General features: G+C 39.8%; 3 protein-coding genes across 5 annotated transcripts in view; 1 reads left to right on the forward strand and 2 right to left on the reverse strand.

The window, feature by feature from the left end:
• Positions 1-34: 34 nt before the first annotated feature.
• cdc73 (cell division cycle 73, Paf1/RNA polymerase II complex component, homolog (S. cerevisiae)) lies at positions 35-18,663 on the reverse strand. Its single transcript, XM_042226170.1, is given in 21 exon segments — positions 35-575; positions 725-866; positions 2,251-2,351; positions 3,506-3,667; positions 4,024-4,111; positions 4,209-4,244; positions 6,042-6,099; positions 11,563-11,627; positions 12,344-12,422; positions 12,858-12,956; positions 14,381-14,594; positions 14,688-14,776; positions 15,248-15,300; positions 15,572-15,634; positions 15,753-15,781; positions 15,783-15,815; positions 15,989-16,051; positions 16,053-16,097; positions 16,757-16,887; positions 18,417-18,470; positions 18,606-18,663. Coding segments are annotated over 20 exon segments (1,626 nt in total). The 5' UTR covers positions 18,456-18,470; positions 18,606-18,663; the 3' UTR covers positions 35-538.
• On the forward strand, positions 7,864-10,906 carry LOC102309335 (beta-1,3-galactosyltransferase 2). Of its 3 annotated transcripts, none has more exons than XM_042226168.1 (2): positions 7,864-9,365; positions 9,475-10,906. In XM_042226168.1, exon 2 carries the CDS (start codon positions 9,587-9,589, stop codon positions 10,850-10,852), a length of 1,266 nt encoding a protein of 421 aa, XP_042082102.1. In that variant the 5' UTR covers positions 7,864-9,365; positions 9,475-9,586; the 3' UTR covers positions 10,853-10,906. The 3 variants fall into 3 exon arrangements, with proteins under 3 accessions (XP_042082102.1, XP_042082103.1, XP_005935767.1); XM_042226169.1 differs by having other exon boundaries at positions 7,864-8,782; positions 9,521-10,906; XM_005935705.3 differs by having other exon boundaries at positions 7,865-8,782.
• ro60 (Ro60, Y RNA binding protein) overlaps positions 17,054-18,663 on the reverse strand; it is a 9,376-nt gene continuing 7,766 nt past the window's right edge. The window contains exon 10 of the mRNA XM_042226167.1: positions 17,054-18,095. Within this exon, the coding sequence (XP_042082101.1) occupies positions 17,997-18,095 (99 nt within the window). The 3' untranslated portion in view covers positions 17,054-17,996. The remainder of the gene's footprint in view (positions 18,096-18,663) is intronic.

Here is an 18,663-nt window from a genome sequence, read left to right on the forward strand (position 1 = left end):
ATGTACATTCAGACCACAAACACCCAAAATTTAAAAAAAAAAAAAAAAAAAAAAAAAAAAAAAGAAAAAAAAAGAGAAGTGTAAAGAAAGTCTCTTCCTCAAACTCAGCACTTGCCTCAGTTGTACCCAGAGATTCTCACGTTTTCATCAGACTAAAACGCTCACATTTCCTGTTTACCGCTGACAAAAGGCAAGCATCTCCCTCTGAGCTCATGTTGCTTAGTACTGTGTTTTAATCACGTTACCTTTTATATAAAACTTATTTTGGTATTTGTCTTTAACTACCTGAAAACATTAGAAAAGAATTACAACAAAAACACAAAAATCTCCTTTCTGATGTCCAAAGTAACAATTCCAGCAGACTGCATTAGGAGTCCTGGAGGAAGCCCTGGAATGATCGCTCTTCCTCTTCCTCTTAAAATGGGGATCATGTTGGAAGATGGATTGGCAGCTTGGATGAGGGAGTTGGACCAATTAGAAGGGGAAGGCTGACGAATTGATTTGTGGGATTTTCGGTGTCTGTGGCTGTGATCCTGGCTCAGAACCTGAGGTGAGATTTGTGTTTCACCATGTATCTGTTCACCAAGAAAGAAAAGGGAGCGAGGAAAAGAGTTTATTACAGAAAGTTTCGTTAACTACATATTAAAAACAAATAAAAAAGGTGCATCGAGATGAAATTAAATTACATTAAGAAATTTAATTAAAGTGCATAAAAATTAAGTACCTGTCAAGGGTCTCCCAAAAGCGCAGGAAGACGGGCCGGTCCAGATGGCGTCTGTGGCGGCTCAGCTCCAGGACGGTCACATCCCACTTTTGCACATTGGGATCAGTCGTTGCCTCATCGTATTTTAAATGAAAAGCTCGAACTGGAGGGGAAAATGCATTCATGCAACCGTAAGGATGTTTTTCAGTAATATCTCCTCAACCTCTTAGTTTATTCTACACATTCAACCCTCTGAATCCTTTTCCAACCTCATCTCTAAAATCCTGGAAGACACGGTGGCACCACAGCTCTAGTTAACAATAATTTCTATGAGCCATTTCAACGCGATTTCCGTTCTAGACAGACCACTGACATCCCTCCTGACATCACATGGCACTGTTCTCACCATCCTCATCCTCCTTGACCTCAGTGCTGCTTTGATACCACTTCCCACCCTTTTCTGTTAGAATGACGAGCCAGTGCTGGACTCCAGGACACAGCACGAGAATGGTTTACATCCTTCCTTTCTGAGAGGATATAGTTCAAGGCAAGACTGTACGCTCTCTATTAGCCTCGGTCACACATGGGGTCCCTAAAGGATCAGTACTGGACCCCCTGCTATTTATAAATGATCTCTTTCTTCTCAGAAATATAGTTTCATTTTTACGTTGACAACTCCTTTGCCCGTCCTTTCCTCATTACCTGCTCGCAAGCCGTCATGAAGTTATTTTATTGAATGAAAGGACACACTATCTGATGTCTCTATAGATGGACAATACTCTCTTTGTCACCCACATCCAGTCCACCTAACATCTTCAGGCTACACACAAGTTCTAGTTCATGCCCTTGAACAGCATTCCAATAATCCATGCCTTTGGATTAATGGAATGCTATTCTCTCCGATCTTCCCCCAAAACTTCTTAACTGGCTCCAAATTGTACAGAACTCTGCAGAGAGAATAATCACCCACACTTATCATATTACACCTATTCTCACCCAGCTTCACCGTCTCCCCATTTCCCAGAACATCCAATACAAGATTCTGCTCCTCACTTTCAAAGCTCTCCATGACCTGGCACCCTCATCTCCTCACACCTCTGCCCGTGCTCCACGCTCTCCTCACTGCTCCTCGCTTCAGACTCTAACACTAGAGGCTTTAGCTGAGACTCATCGTTGGAACTCACTGCCTCTAACTCCGTCAACCAAACTATGACACAGCTTAAAAGCACAGCGCAAAACCTACCTGTTAGTATCAGCATATCACCTATAACCATCAACGCCTTATGTTTTACATTTCTGAATCTCAAACTTAAATCTCTCTTTAATATTGATCTACTTGTTAATTTTATTGTTGTCAGGTAACACTGAGTGCTTTGAAAGGTGTCCACAGATAAATATGTCTACAACAGGCACAGAGTTCACAATTTGCCGATTCTTTGAGTGGAAAACCAAACATCACGACTCCAACCATTTTTTACTGCTATCGTTTCAACACAGTGAAACTAAATAGACTAAATAGTCTAAATAGACGTCACAATATTACTTACTTTTGGCAAAAATGTCGACAGGAGAGCCGTCGGGCAGCAGCCACGGCCAGCCTTTGAACTGCCAGGCAGGACCCTGCACGAACACAGCCACCACTCGATCCCTGAAGGAAGAAACAGGCTTGTCAAAAAAAAAACCAAAAAAACAGGATTAAACATTTCAGGGCTCTAGACTAACTTTTTGCCATGGGCGTACCGGCGCACACAAATTTTATAATAATTTATATAATATAATGTGTTTTTCTGGATACACTGTGCTTTTTCAGCATTCAAAGATTGATGACACCGTGTCAGAGCACTGGCTATGAATTTCAGAAGGATCAGGCCTCATCAGAGAGGTCCCGCCCCTTACTATCTCTCATTGGTTTAGTCCACGATAGGGGCATAATATGTGTCTGTTGTTGACCACAGGGAAGGTTGCAGATTTTTTTTTTTTTTGGCTAACCGAACATTTGGTCGCACAGGTGCAACCAAATATTTTTTTTTAGTCGCACCACTGAAAAATATGGTCGCATTTGCGACCAAATTGGTCAAACTCTAGAGCCCTGCATTTAAGGAAGGTGCAATAAGCTGTAAACACATTCACTGAACACTGCAGCAGAGGGCAAGGATCTCAGGTATCATTAATATGACAATATGTGTTTTCCTGATGTTGGATTTACAACCAAGGATGCCCGATGCTGAAATTCTTGACCGGCTGTAGGTCAAGTGGAGTGGTTCGGAAAACTGGTGGACTGATCCTCGGCTCCTGGCTCCACATGTCCTTGGGCAGGTTACTGAAAAGTTGCATCCAATGCAGCAACTAGAGTATGATTGTGTGCAGCTTGCAGTAGGAAGCACTGAGTACTCAACTTAAGTAGAAAGGTGCTACACAAGTACCAGTAATGTGCCATATATGCCAATACCAGTGGGTGTTATACATGGGCTTAAGACTTGCTCCAGCAGAAGTGAGGAAGAGGAAACACACACCTCCCCCCCCATTTCCCTCTGCAATTATTCAACAATCGGCCAGTACTGTGTACCCATTATATGATAACTCAGACTCTGAAACATAATCATCTTGTGGTTTCAACACAGGCTGCATGCATAATAATGAGTCATATTTGCTAAACACTCAAATATCCCCGTTAACAGCTGAGTCATCTGATGAATGGTCATTTCATGATAAAGGTACAGAGGGGAGTACAGGCTTGTTGTTTCCATAGTGTTCCTGTATGGTGTAAAATGCTAATATAACTGAGAAAATACATATACTGACCAATCCTGGGGAGCCAGTTTGAGCGGCTGATCGATGACGCGGTACGGCACGGTGACACTCAGTGTTGTGCCACCAGGCTGGATCTGGTCTTTGCGCCTCTGTAGCAGAACCTCATTGTCCCGCGGGATGCCCTGCTTCTTCTTCTCTTCTGATGTGATAAACCTGGTACAGGCCAGAGTCTGGAAGTCATTTCACTGCTGCTCCTTAGGGTACAATTTTTACCTTTCTTGCCAGCACTGCCCATTTTGCAGAGGTGCCAATTTTAAATCCAGTCATTAAACCTCCAAACAGTTGTTGCTCTATGGCAACGACCACAGACGGTCACCGCTGGCACGCCAAGCTCTTTTTCAATCTCTGCCCTAAACTTAGGGTTGAGCAACTTGACAAAAAAAAATCCACTACTGCGTGTCTGAAGAACATCAACCACCAAATAACATCAATGCATGGAAGACAGTGCAGTTGATTCATTATGTGAACACTTTAGAGAAAGAAGAAGGGCAGTAATGATTTGTACTTACTTCAGATCCTGCAGGAGATCCTTAGCATTGAGCATTGTGATGAGGGAGGTGGTGGCAGCAGGGATGATGATGATTGGTGTTCGGGATCCTGTGGAGAAAGCCACATTAAAAATGGTTTAAAACTAGAGCTCAGTTGGTCAGTACTACTAAAAAACAGTGATTAACTCTGATCAAATGTGATGTACCTTTCTTCTGGTTTGGTGGAGGTCTGGCTTGTGAAACTAGAGAGAAAACAGTTAAAAGAATATATTTTTAAATAAATACAAACACGAATGTGGATATTGAGTCCAAAGACAAGAACAACAATCCTCAGTAAAACTGCTTGCTATGCATCAAGTATTTGTTAAGTCACTTCCTTGACAAGAAATTTTCTTCATAAGCTCTAACAATAGTAAGACTTACAATATCCAACGACTGAACGAACATCACTAAACCTGACCACAGAAAGGTTTTTTGTTTTTTTGGAATTTATCCTTAAAAACTGTTTGGAAAAGGGGAGGTACTTCCACATGATAGTTGGAAGAATCTGGTGTCTATCAGTATACCTAATGCTAACTTTAACCAATGAAATAAATGAACCCTTTAGGTCCAAAAGGGGAAAAAGAAAAAAGAAAAGAAAACGGAAACCCGACTTTGCCTCTTAAAGCTTGCATACACGGAGTGTGTCAAATGATAAAAAAAAAGAAAAAGTGTTAGACTAAAAATACATGTAGCCGATTCTCCAAGTTCCCCATTTCATCAAACTGTGGTTCAGTTTCATGATGGTTTAAGTTGGGACCTTGTTTAAAATCTAAGTAAGAACAGAATTTGCCATCAACCCATATTTCAATTACATCAAGTATTGAATCCTACGTCAGACAGCACATGATCTGGTCTGCACTGGTGTTGAAAGAGGAGAGGATGCATTCGGTTTTTAATTTACATTTTATTGTGTCCCAACATTTTTGGAATTGGGGTTGTGGATTTGCAAGAACTCTGCAATGTGTTAAAGTAATAAATATCTACCAACCGGCTGAAGCAGCTGGAGATAAAACTGAAAGCAACACAAATGCATAAATCCCATGTGAAGTATCACCATGGAGTGAGCAACTGGAGAACCGTTAGATAGTTTATAAAAGTAATGGCAAAAATTAAAGAAAGACCACTAAATATATTTAAATGTTTAGTCTTTTGCTAATTGGAGTATAATTAAATAAAGCAGAAAAGACAGTTTTTGTCAGACTTGCAGTCACACTCAAAGACAAAGTTTTAGCTTAAAACCTCTGCTGCAGGTCAAATGGGTCAAACTGGTTCTACTTTTTATTTTTTCCACACATACAATGGGAAGTTGCTAAGAGAGCATCTTAGGTCAGCGTTTGTAGAAGAGTCAAACAAACATGTGATTCTTCTCTACAGACAAAAGGTTATTTTAGCGATGCAGCTTCATTCAGAAATCATGTGAATATTCTTTTCTTTTTTTATTAGTACAGTCATGTGTCTAAATGCCACGCCTGGAAACAGTCGACGTTGTGAATAAAAGAAATACCGTTATTATTACACAACGCTCTGATACAGTCCCTTTAGAAACTGCTGGTAAGAGACCCGAGTGACTGATATATGAAAAGAGCTGATCAACACATACTAACAGGCAGTGTTGGGAGCACTGAAAACTGAAAACAGTCATGATGTGACTACATCAGGATTTGGGAGGAGGACAAAAAAAAATGACAGAATCAATTTAACCCTTGAGAAATGAATGAAAAAGGAACTAGCCCAGGCTCAGCTGGAGCATGTACAGACTATAGGGTGTTTTTAGCTGTTTTCCCCTTGCTATATGAAAAATAAGGCACAGAAAAGAATATTGTAGTAGTACAGAGTGCAAGTCTGTCTTTGTTAAAAACATCACTCCAGTACAAACTCTCAAACAGAAACAGTCCTTACACTCTGTGGCACGATGGGCAAAAACTAAAAAAAGGTTTTTACTCTGCATTTATTCTTTATGCATGATTAAACATGAACATTTAGAATTCAACACTAACCTGGACGAGGTACAGGCTGCAGTGCAGGGGTCTGGGCCTTTCGAGCAGATGCTCCTTCCTAGAAAACAAACAACACCTCAAGATTAAAAATACAAGGTTATATACAGTCACATCATACAGTGTCTTCAGAAACTTCTGATGTTAACAAGAAATATAAAAATTGTGCAGCTTCTATTGTTGTGCCAAACAGGCCACTTGAAATAAATTGTTCAAGGTGTTTTTCATCAGTGAAATAACTGAACAGCGTTGAATATTTAGGCTTAGATAGCCACCTAGCAGGAGCAGCTGCTCTTGAAGCAGCTGGTAGTCATCCTTAGCGTGATCTGTCATTTTAACACAACTACAATCAACCAACAGTTAAATATTAGTGGGCATCAAGTATCAAATATACTCCAACTCCTCTGATCTGCAAGGTAACATCTAACTGAAGCTCTACAACAAAGTGTGTCATTTACAGATAAATTGCATGTCTGGAGCTCATCTGCTTGAACTGTATGTGGGTTAATGTTAACTAGAAGGCCCCATCTGAGTGCGAGTGCAAGTTTCTTAAACCTCTCAAATGCTAATTACACTGCTGTAGTTTTTCTTAGCACTAGTATTTGTTTGTTCACAAGTTACCCTTGTGAAAGAGAGCTAAACTTGTCAGGGCTAACCTACAAAACAAGACAGATAGCTGCTTTACTGACCTCACAAGGGAAATGTGGGTGTTAGAACAGAGACATAAAAAGTAAAAATAGTAGAGACCGCAATAAACAAAGAAATACACAATAAAAGCCCTATGCAGGAATTTATAGAGTTATAGCAGTGATTAAAAACAAAAATGTAGTTAAAAACAGTAATAGTAAGACTGACATTGCCTGAGAGAAAAGTGAAAATTGCATTAATTAATATGTACATTACATAAAAAAGCAAATAAAAAAAAAAACCAGCTGAATGAAGGTTTAATACAAAGTACATTTGGGATTTTATGCCTGACAGGTGTGTTCACCTGTCACAGCATGAAGAGTTTTAAACACAGCTTTATAGAGAACAGTAGGAATGATTTCCTCAAGGGTTCTTTGTGGCAGTGAGGTTGAATCAGTCTGAGGGAGAAGGAGCTCTGCTGCTTCAGAAACGTGGAGCGGAGCAGGTGTGATGGGTGATAACTGTACATTAAAGCATAGCTTGCAATAAATCGATCTATTCTGTAATTCAATCTGCACCACCACTGTACTAAGCTATGGCAAAGGTCTATATGTTTAGATGAAACCAGAAAAAAGAAACATAAAAGTCCAACATGCAAAAGTTAGTGGAGTCAAACTTTCTCACAGGATGAGAAAACTGTGATTATGTTGTAAAATTCAGAAATGGGATTTCTACAGCTGGAACAGTCATAAAAACATAACGGTCTCTTACAATTTTAGTTCACGCTTCAGCAACAGTACTTATGCCGGCATTTTCAGTCATCTCTGTGCCTTTGTGCTGCTAAGAATCACAGTTGTGGTTTGTCACCTGAAAAGTCACCGTTTTTTTATTTTTCTGTCATTACCAGACACAAATAAAATATATGTATTGTAACATGGGCAAAAATGCTAAATATTAGATTTAGTGAGCTTAGTGTAAAGATAATTTTAATTAACTATATGCAAGACGTTTGTGTGAGATGACAGCTGGGGGTGACAGACTGCTGGGGTCTGGGTGGTAATGTCCACTGTTTTTCAGTCAACAACATGTAAGCTGATGTTTGCCACTTTTAAATCAGCAACCCTCTAAGATTTGTGGAAGTGTGTACACAATGGCCTCTTTCCTTTTCTCACAGCATGCCAATTGAGATAATGGTTTATTCCTCATTCTGCAGAGTGGGTGTGAATACAAATAGGTCAGTAGCCCAACCCCCTCCCCTTTAACAGAGCAGGCAGCAACAGCAGCAAAGACGGCGTGACGTGGTGAGAGAGCGTAATGCCACCGAGCCTAGAGCTGCCTTTCAGAGCGAGCTCACAACTCACAGCTCTTCCTTCCGTTCATCTTCCTCCTTCCCCGTTGCTTTCATTCCTCTAGCTAGAAGGAGCAGTGCGTGAGAGGCAGCTGAATAGGGAGGGGGGATAAGCATAAAAACCGAAATCTGAACGATCTGAGAAACACAGTGGACAGCGGGCATGTGAATCAAAGAGGAAGAACAAGAGGAAACGAGGATAAGGACAGCAAGGGGGAGCAAAGCTGAACGGAGACATGTAGGCTTATTTATCATTCAGATGTGAATCCCATCTCTGCGTGCCTGCTTTGATATACACAACATGACAGCGGGGACAGTAAAAGGACCCAGGGCTGCAGCTTACTGTCAACTACCGTCTCTCCTCTCTCTTCGGCCATGAGCAAAAGAAGCAGCACACCACAGCTAAAATCAAGCCTCTAGGGACAATGCGCCAAGGCAGATTGAGAGACTGCAACACCTCAAACATGCTCTGGCCAGGCATACATGCATGAACTAGCAGCACATTTGTGCACGCATGAGGCAAAAAGCTAGGATTACCTGGAAAAATTAATTTCCCTGGACTGACTACAGAAACCTTACCAGCCAAAGAAGAGGACAATTTGACATATGCTGCAGGAAAAAAAAAAAGTGAGGACATGGGGCTGTGTGCATTTATGATGTGGCCAAAAGCACCGCAGGAACAGAGACCGAGAGGCCAGTCGGAATGTGTGAAGACTAATTTATCCAGCAGCGATGAATACCACAGAGACAAGTTTTTAGACTAAAAAAGGTGAGTTTATGTTGTGAAGAATTGAAAATACAGACGAACATCGACATAAAAACAGTCATAACAGATGACTGATATAATTCACTCCTCTGGTTGTGGTTTAACTTACAGGATGTAAAGGGTGTGTCTTTCTAAAGGGAGAAAAACTTATTTCTACTGAAGCATGCAGCAGTGGAGAGAATTTAAACTCTCTCAAAGTCCTCTCTGTTATGTTAGGCTCCTTTGTTTTGTAATTTTCTTAAAAAAAAGAAAGAAAACTGATCTGGATTCTGTAGAACAGGCAAAAACTACACCGTCTGTTGACATTCTACAATTAGCCACAACTAGCATTCTAGCATTATTACATGAAAACTAACAAAACGAGTGGGGTAGAGGAAGACGTCAAAGCAGGTAATTTGTAGATTTTAATGTCGATATAAAAGCCTACGAACTATATTTAGACTATAGAAATGTACCCTCATTACATTAATATGATATCAAATATGTTTAAAAACAACAGGATGGGCCAATCAAGTTGTGTATTTCTCCAAATCAAGAAATGAAAACGTGCTCACCAGATTGCTGCAAAGTTTTCTTAACTTGGCTGGTATTTACAAGCTTATTTACTGTAAACTGCAGCCTTATCAGAATGAAAACTGAGTATAATTTCGTTTTTCACAATGAAAATGTATACTCTTCTTTCCACTGTCTCCTAGGCCATCACTGGGTATCAACAAAGTGATTTATATTACTCATCAACAGGAGCTGAAACCCTGCTGACAACTGGATTGAAGCGTAACAACTGTCAAGACTAGAAGTGTCGAAACCATGCAGTGGAAACGACGCCACTGCTGTAAACACACAGCTAAACTTCTGTATCTGCTCTCTCTGCTGGGTGTGCTGTTCTTTCTAGTCCACCAGGTGTGGCTGCCGAGGCTCACTGGTATGCCATGGTGGAGAGGGCATCCTCTGGTGTATGGAGGTGGAGCAGCTCACACCACCAAAGCCAAATGGAACACAAGCACCCGCCATTCACAGTGGAGGTTCGTCATCATTCCTCAACAGACTGACGCCAACATCAGCTCCCGTGAAAATCAGGGAGTTTACCCAACTCAACCAGACCCAAATTTTCAGAACGTTCTGGCAGCAAACACAAGCCAAAGAGATGACGCAGACCTCAGCGCCGTGATAACCCACGGACCGTACCCTTACATCATTAACGAGCCTGATAAATGTGCAGACAACACAGCTGCGCCATTTCTGGTGTTGCTGATTGCCACTGAAGCTCGGCAGGTGGAGGCGAGGAATGCTATACGGCAGACGTGGGGGAACGAGAGTGTTGCTCCAGCTCTGGGATTTATCCGGCTCTTTCTGCTGGGGAAAAAAGATGGAGAACTGGGACTTCTACAACAAAGGATGCTAGAAGCAGAGAGCCGGAGGCATCATGATATCATTCAGCAGGACTTCCTGGATTCTTACAAAAACCTCACCATAAAGACACTGATGGGACTAAACTGGGTTGCAATGCACTGTCCGCACACCAGCTACGTCATGAAGACAGACAGCGACATGTTCGTCAACACAGAGTACCTCATTTTTAAGCTGCTCAGGCCTGAACTGGAGCCCAGGAAGAACTACTTCACAGGAAACAACATGAGAGGCTACGCACCCAACCGAAATAAAAACAGCAAGTGGTACATGCCCCCGGAGCTGTACCCAGGTGACAAGTATCCCACCTTTTGCTCTGGGACTGGTTACGTCTTTTCTGGGGATCTCGCAAGGAAAATCTATCAAGTGTCTTTACGTATCCCCCATCTGCATCTGGAGGACGTGTTTGTGGGAATATGTCTGGCCAGCCTCGGAATCGAACCCACGCCACCACCAAACGAGTTCTTATTCAACCACTGGCGAGTATCTTACTCCAGCTGCAAGTACAGCCATCTGATAACATCACATGGGTTTCATCCCAATGAGCTCCTGAAATACTGGCATCACCTTCAGAGCAACAAGCGAAACGCCTGCATCAACGCATTTAAAGAGAGAGCAGGCAGGACACACTTACACAGAGTGACTGGAGAGAAATCAGCTGAGTGAAAGGACACTGTTACACTCACATGCTCACTGTTAAAAATGAAATAAATAAATAAATAAAAACAAAATAAAAAGAGATTTATATCTCAGCACATCCTCTTTTTTGAACTTCATATCAAGGGACTTTACTTATAATCTAAACCCACTTTATCCACAACACAAAATGTGCATAAATGTTGGAAATGTAAAAATCAAATCAAGTGCTCTAGCCAACTTTGTACAACAGAGATAAGAACTGTTTCTACGTCTGAGTCAAACTACTGGAGTTTTATTTTATGAAAGAACACGCTGTGCTTCACTGTACAGAAATAAAGTACTTTTTTGTAATAATCAGAGCTACTGTATGACTTTTAGATTTCTGAAGCAGACAGTGCAAGTAAACATCTCCACATATCAAACTGTCCAAGAAGTTATTTTGAAAAATGGCTGTGACAGGTGACGTGTAAGGATGCGACATCATTACCTACACAGAGGACATGTATCCAGTTATCTGTACTTTGTGCTGAATTTCTTTGAAACAGTAAAATCTATTTAGAAAGAACAGCAGGGATCTGTTTTTCAAATGCTGTTACATACATAACACATTTAAAATGTGTTACTTAACTACTTGACAGACTTTATGACTCAACTTCCTGTGGAAAACCATGCTTGTATACATGCGTTACAGGTTGAGGTTTTGGTTAGTAGTTATTGTGCAAAAAGTTATTTCTTACCGTCACTGACTTCAGGGTCATGCCGTGATACGTGCCCATAGTATCGATCTTGAAGCCCTCCGTTTCTAGGACAACAACATGCTATGAGTTGGAGCTCACTGGCTGAACAAAGATCTAATACCTGCATATTATGCAACGTGTTCGCCGCTTCTAAGCCCAGATGTCCCAGTTTTACACTGGGACTTGAAAGCAGCTTACATTTGTGAATCTGTGTGAAGCTAGCAGCGTTAAATTTGCCTTAAAATCTCAAGTGGGCATGTGACGTGGTCTGTGAGTATCAGGTGACTGGTGCTTACGCATTTATGGTTTTGTGAAGGACATGAGAGATGATTATTTTTAGATGTGTGCGCGCACAGAAATGTTTTTGAAAGAGAACATTATCTGATTCGTGAAGCTAAACTTAATAAAGTGTGCATAAATGATCATAAATGATCAGTAGTATTTATTCAAGTTTGGATGAACGCATTTTTTAAAATTGTTTCACGTGTGGTCAGATTGCTTGATATTTGTGTGTGTGTGGATTAAAGCACGTGCGTCTGAGTTCTCAAAAGTTACACACATATCATTGTACGCGTTTGTGAATCTTTCGTTTATGCTTGTGAATCATATCGCATGCATTTGCGGCAAATTTCTCTCCATAATCTGACCACATTTGTTTACTGATGCTGGGTTTAAATGTGGAAACTGTGGATCAGTGAACTTATATTAACTCAAACAAACAAGCACTCTTTTGCAAAAGGATTGATACTAAAATGATCAGTAAAGCATTTCTAAAACGCACCTTCTTTTCCCTTGAATCGCTCCTGATCGTATCTGTTATAGGCAGCTGGGACAGGTTGCTTGTTCCTTAGGGACGGGTCCTGGAAAAGATACGAAACAATAAATACCTGTATATACAAACACACCGCTCTTCAGTTTAAACTATAGTGGATTTGCAACTAACTCAAACACCTACAGACTATTTTTGCACACATAACTTTGGACAAATTCATTATAAGATGAATATATGTCAGTTTTAACTTTGATTTATTTATGAGATGTAAACGTAACAGGACTAACAGCTAATCAAATTAAAGGTGTGTGCTTATTCAACCAACAAATCATCAACTGGTTCTTAATCGTCCTTATTACTCCTGTATTTTCAAATTGTAAAGAAATTAATTTACAAAAAAAGTGTGATTAAGATCTAAACCATGTGCAAATAAACACTTAATAAAAAAGATTAAGGTCCAATAAAAAATAAAAATAAAAATAACGTAACGTAATTTGTAGGAAGTGGATATTTGTCAGTTTACCGCTTGAGTTGTGTTCTGTGCTGGTCTCTGCTCCGGAGCTCGCCCTTCTTCTCGAGCTTTCACGGACTGAAGGATGGCAAAAATGTTTTTGGAAAAGTTCTGAAATAAGGAACAAAAATAGGTTGAGCAGGAGTCGTTTCCTTTTAAAAACAAAAACGAGACTTCCCTCACAGAAGAGATTCAATTAAAACACATTTAAAATGTACAAGTTATTAATTACTGTGTGCTGTTAAGTTAACAGTCTGTCTACATCTTTAGTTTGGTTTAGAAATGATGAGCGTCATGTGTGCGTATCATGCCCACCTCAGTACGGAATTTCCCAGGTTAAGTTTGAACTGTGAGCCAAGAAAACTGAAGTCTTTGCATGTAAACAACAAAAAGAACATTCAAATAGGAGCTCAAATTTCACTAGTTATGGTCCATTCGCTGTTGCATATAAACAACGCAGCAGGTTCATTAAATATGTACAATAATTAAAATCAATATTTTGCATGATTCTGCAATTTCTCTCCTAACAAGCGATCCATCCACAGAACAGATGTTCAGGTGGAATTCCAAGTTTTGCCCTCAGTGTCTACAAAGTGAGACAGCTGCCTTACTTTGAACATTTCATTAAAGAAACAAAAATTCAACGGCACAACTGGTGTGAAAGATTAGTTTAATTTAACTGTGAACTCTAAATTCTTGTTCATGAATATTTGGTTTTTGTTTAAATTTTTATCATTTAATACTCTGGATATCATAAGAAAAATATTAAACATGTGGAATCTGAACAGGCATTCATACTTAACTGAATACTGTGCACTGTTACCTCCCTATCCCTATCTATCTCTCTCCAGTTAGACATAATGAGACACATTAAATTAGTTTATTGAGGGATTGACAAAACAAATCTATTTAGCTTTAAAAAGGTTAAACTAAGATAAGATCAGATATCTGACAACCTTAAAACAAATAAAACAAAGATGGCTGGACTTTAAATAAGATGGTTTCGTTTTTGATAAGCCAAATTTAAACTGATAGGTGAGCACATCTTTTCAACAATCTGTTAATTCCTAACATTTAAATTCAGCTTCTGCTGCCATCTAGTGGTTCACACTGGTCCATGTACTGGTACACATTTATGGTGCTTTCATGGCTGGGCCATTTGAATGTTTTCTCAACCCAACACACTGTCTCTTAGGGTTCAGGAGGCTAATGTATAATTTAGACTTCTGTGGGAAATCTATGTCATAACTCACAAGGTAACTAGAAACTCCTTTTTATGTTCCAGGCCATTCAGTTATTTCTGCGTCGACCCAAGTTTTAGACAGACTTCTAGGGAGGTGCACGTCAGGTGATGGCGTAGGGTTAAAAGGGGTTTCTGGTTACATGATATGATACATCTGGCATTATAGTGTCAAATCAATTACAATTCATTTATACAGCGCTAGTTGAGAACACACTTGTCTTAAGGCTCTTGCTTCTGAAGGAAAGTTTCAAAGTTTCATCAGAAAACAGTCTGGCATAAAGTGTACACTAACCTTTCCAGTGCTCTGGAGAATGGTTGTCCTAGTCCTCCAGACCCGCTCTCTGCTAACAATATCCCTGGTGACATCCACTTCTGCATCCACAAAGCTTCTCTGCTTCAGTGTTATGTCATCATCGAGATCTGTTTTGATAGTTGAACGCTTCTTTGCCATAATCTTTGCTTTAATGGCTGCAATTTTTTCCACAGACATGGCCTCAGACAGTGATCTGGAAGACAGGGACAAACGTTTTGATAAGCTGAACTATCTGTTAGGAGGAACTGGTAATCAGAATAAGGAAAAGCTCATAACCAGATCATACCTGATCTGTTCGATCTGCACGATGCCTTCTTTATGGCCCTCCAGACGGGCAGCCAGACGCTCCTTGTCCAGACGCACACGTTCCTCATCCTTGAGATTGAAAGCCGTTTTCACATTATTAGCAAATTGCAGGACAAAAAAATGATATATCAAAAACCTTTAACTGCCCACACTGCTGAAATTTGTGAAAGTTAAAATACTCAGACTCTGTCACCTGCATGCATGACGCACAGTTACCCATTTTATATTCAGTTACACTAAACACTGAAGAATATTTAATGAGCTGCGTTTCCCACTATTTAGTTTACTAAGTTAATTCATTTAAATATTTTCCTAATGGAATTATTTTAAAAAATGAATTATTATCATCATCATCATTATGATTAGTAGTGGTAGTATTTTCAGGTGTTGGGAGTGGTCCACATTTGTTACAGTAAGAATATGTAAACAAATTCAATGTTAAGTATGTCAGAATAGGAAAACTGTGATTTCTGTGTCCTGTGTGATACTACACAGAAAACAACATGAGCCACATGTGACAGCTGAAGTAGCATAATTTACCTCAACTCTTGGTTTTTTGGCTTCAGAGGATGCCTCATCAGCTGCTCTTTTAACTAAAAAACAAAACAAAAAAAACAAACAACAATAGCAAAGAAAGAAAAACAAACAAAAAACATTGTATCACTATGCAAAACAAATTCCTTCATCCCACCTTCCTTTATTTCACTTATGCAAAATTGTTTTTGTAAAAATAGGACAGTGTATGTTGCATCACTGGTATCAGCTCTAGCAGTTATAAGTAGTAATTATTCCTGAAATTTAAATTTCAGGATTAAGTTATGAAACTAAACTCCACATCATGTTGTAAAAATGTTGTTACTTTACCTTGTGTCCGGCTTTGCAGACCTATTTCTATGGGCGCACTTCTGTCGATGCTCGTTGACGTGGCTGCAAATGGACAAAAACAACATTTGAAGCAAATTTTCAGGGAACCAAAACCTGGAATGACAACACCTGTACTAGATGCCACAGAAAGCCCCCTCCTCAGCGCCCAAGCGCTACTTACAGCTCTCGCCATTAAGATATGTAGCAAGCCTTTCGATCAGGTCGTCTGACAAGCAGGGATGTTCTCTGTCTATAAACAACACACAATCATAAAAGTCAACACTCTTAGAAGTTTACAAGATGCTGCATGTATGACAAAATGTGGGCTGGAATCAGGATGTCCTAACAACACGTTGGTAAGCAATGAAGGATTGATACTGACAGATTCTGGGCTGTTTCATATGAACTCCAGAGCACTTACTGCAGCTCTTCTGCACATAGGATGGATGCGGCAGGTGCACATTGTTGAGAAGAACAAGATGAGTCCAAGGTATAGTACTCTTTGGGCTGCCCCTCTTTACCAGTACTAAAGATCAAAACAAGCACAAATACATTTTGAAAAAGCATGCAAGGGTCCAGTTTTACAACTAACAAACTTTAAGTGAATTACTACGTGATGCACACTTAAGGTGGTTTGATGTGAACCGCATTAAAGCTTGAATATAAAGCCAAAGTCACTTTATCAACCACTGTCAACGGTTCTCCTGCTAGCTAAAGCACTGCTCCTTGCAACTTCAGTTTCTGCGTCACATGCACAAAGTTTGGTTTTTGCACGGTGAAGAAAGACGTTTATAGTCATGACTGTAGGGACTAAAAGAGAAAACAAACAAACACACAGGTGTTTCAACTCGACTCTTTGGATTTCTGACTCCGTGAAACAACTCTGAGCTACGTCCATGATTAATTAGCATTACACAACACTACAAGTTTGGCTTTTCCTCTCTCGAGCTAAGTTTAAAGACATACATTCTTTCATGAAGCTAGTAAAATTGGCTCTATAGTCTATGAAGAGACCTCCCTGTGCACTAAAATAATTAAAAGGGTGCTTTAACTTTTGAGGAAAGTAGCTGGGTTAGCATTTCGTAGCTAGCGAGCCTTCCGTCGTTACTAGCAGCACAAGGCAAAGCTGAGCATCAGCTGCAGGCCTACTGAAGCACTTTGTAGATGTTATTAGCACTGACATACCCCCAGATTATGTAGTTGGTCTTGACATTCTTCGGCCAGGAGAACTCCCCAAATATAACTTCATCTCCTTTAGCAACAATCTCCTTTTTCTGGATGTTATACTGACGAAGAACACTCAACACATCCGCCATCTTCAGTTGTATGTGTGTAGTGTGTTTGCGAGGCCCCTAGTTATCAACATCGTGCGGCCTCTCTAGATGCCTGATCTGAATGACGCTTTAACTGCAAACTTTACTTTGATCACAGTGATGTATCAGTTCAACAACTCAGGCAGTTATTGGTAAAATGAAAGCGGTATTTCCAGAGCAGCAAGTTGTTTATTAGGAAGGGCTTTACATCGCCGCTACAGTAGGTACATGTTAAGCAGGACAGATACAACAGAATGGTTGTGAAACACTTGAGAACGACCAAATTTCATGTCCATCTCCTAAAACGCTGTGTCAACAGTCATGTTATAAATATTTTATATGTTGGATGTTGCTTTAAAATTAAAAATGAAAACATCAGCATGTTGGGACAAACATCCTTCACAGTTACATGGTCAGTTTATTCTTTTATTTATGAAGACGAAATGACACCGTGATAAGTAAAGCTTATTACAGTACTTTCTTACAGTAAAATGTAAATTCTGATGCATAGAATTCAGACTGAAACACAAACTTTTCACACACACACAAAAAACCCCCCAAAAATTGGCATTAGTGTGTTGTTAAAACTGAATCCAAATTTACTTTATAAAAAGTGTCACCACATTTGTTTTAAAGTATAACCTCACGAGAAGAAAACGGAAAACTCAGCTTTAAAACAATAAACTGGGCTTAGGGTCAAACAAATGTTAGAACAACTAAAATTTGTGGCTAAGCTAAAGCAAAGACTGTGTAAAAGGAATCCAAGATGTTAATACTTGGAAAAAAACTTTTCTGATCTAAGAAATCTGTGAAATTAACACAATAAAAAGCAACTCCAAGTTTTACCATTGACTTTGTGTGCTTTGTGTCAGGTTTCTCTTTCATTGATGTTAAGTATCTCTACATCAAACCTGCTAACTGCATGTTGCTGCATGCATGTTGAAGACTACAGGTAACCCCCCCGAAGTAAACCTACATCTGCAAACACCCTATAACTGTGACTCATGCATTGTTCCCCTTAACCTGCCAACCTCTTGCTACAAATGTTGAATTGGCCTTCATATTCTACACTCATTACATTACTCAGGAAAAGTCCCAGAAATCTTATCAGATCAGATCAGCCAAATTACGAATGACACTAAAACTCCAAGGTTGAAGCCAGAGATGGTCAGCAAACCCCGGTCTTCTGTGTCTGAGATGGCAATTCCAATGTAAGTCAGGCCACACATCACCAGCTTTGCACATTGCCTTCTTTATGGTCCTCTAGACGGGCAGCCAGACACACACATTCCTCATCCTTGGGGTGAAAGCAGTTTTCACATTATTAGCAAATTACAGGATAAAATGTGATATAATATCAAACATCTTTAACTGCCCAAACTGCAGAAAATTCTAAAAGTTAAGATATTCAGACTTTGTCAATTTCAGTGTCCTGACTGGGAGGTGGGGGATGTTTGAAGCATCACATTTCTAATGATACCACACAGAGAACAATATCAGCCACATGTGACATCTGAAGTAACATAATTTACCTCAACTCTTGTTTTTTTTGGCTTCAGAAGATGCCTCATCAGCTTCTCTTCTGACTAAAAAAAACAATAACAAACAAAAAAGAAACAAAAACAAACAATTTCACAGCACAAAACAAATGCCTTCATACCACCTTCCTTTGCTTCACTTATTCAACTCCACATCATGTTGTAAAAATGTTGTTACTTTACCTTGTGTCCGGCTTTGCAGACCTATTTCTATGGGCGCACTTCTGTCGATGCTCGTTGA

Source organism: Haplochromis burtoni, unplaced genomic scaffold (assembly GCF_018398535.1).
Source record: "Haplochromis burtoni strain Fernald_Lab_line unplaced genomic scaffold, NCSU_Asbu1 Contig_199, whole genome shotgun sequence".
Lineage (NCBI taxonomy): Eukaryota > Metazoa > Chordata > Actinopteri > Cichliformes > Cichlidae > Haplochromis > Haplochromis burtoni.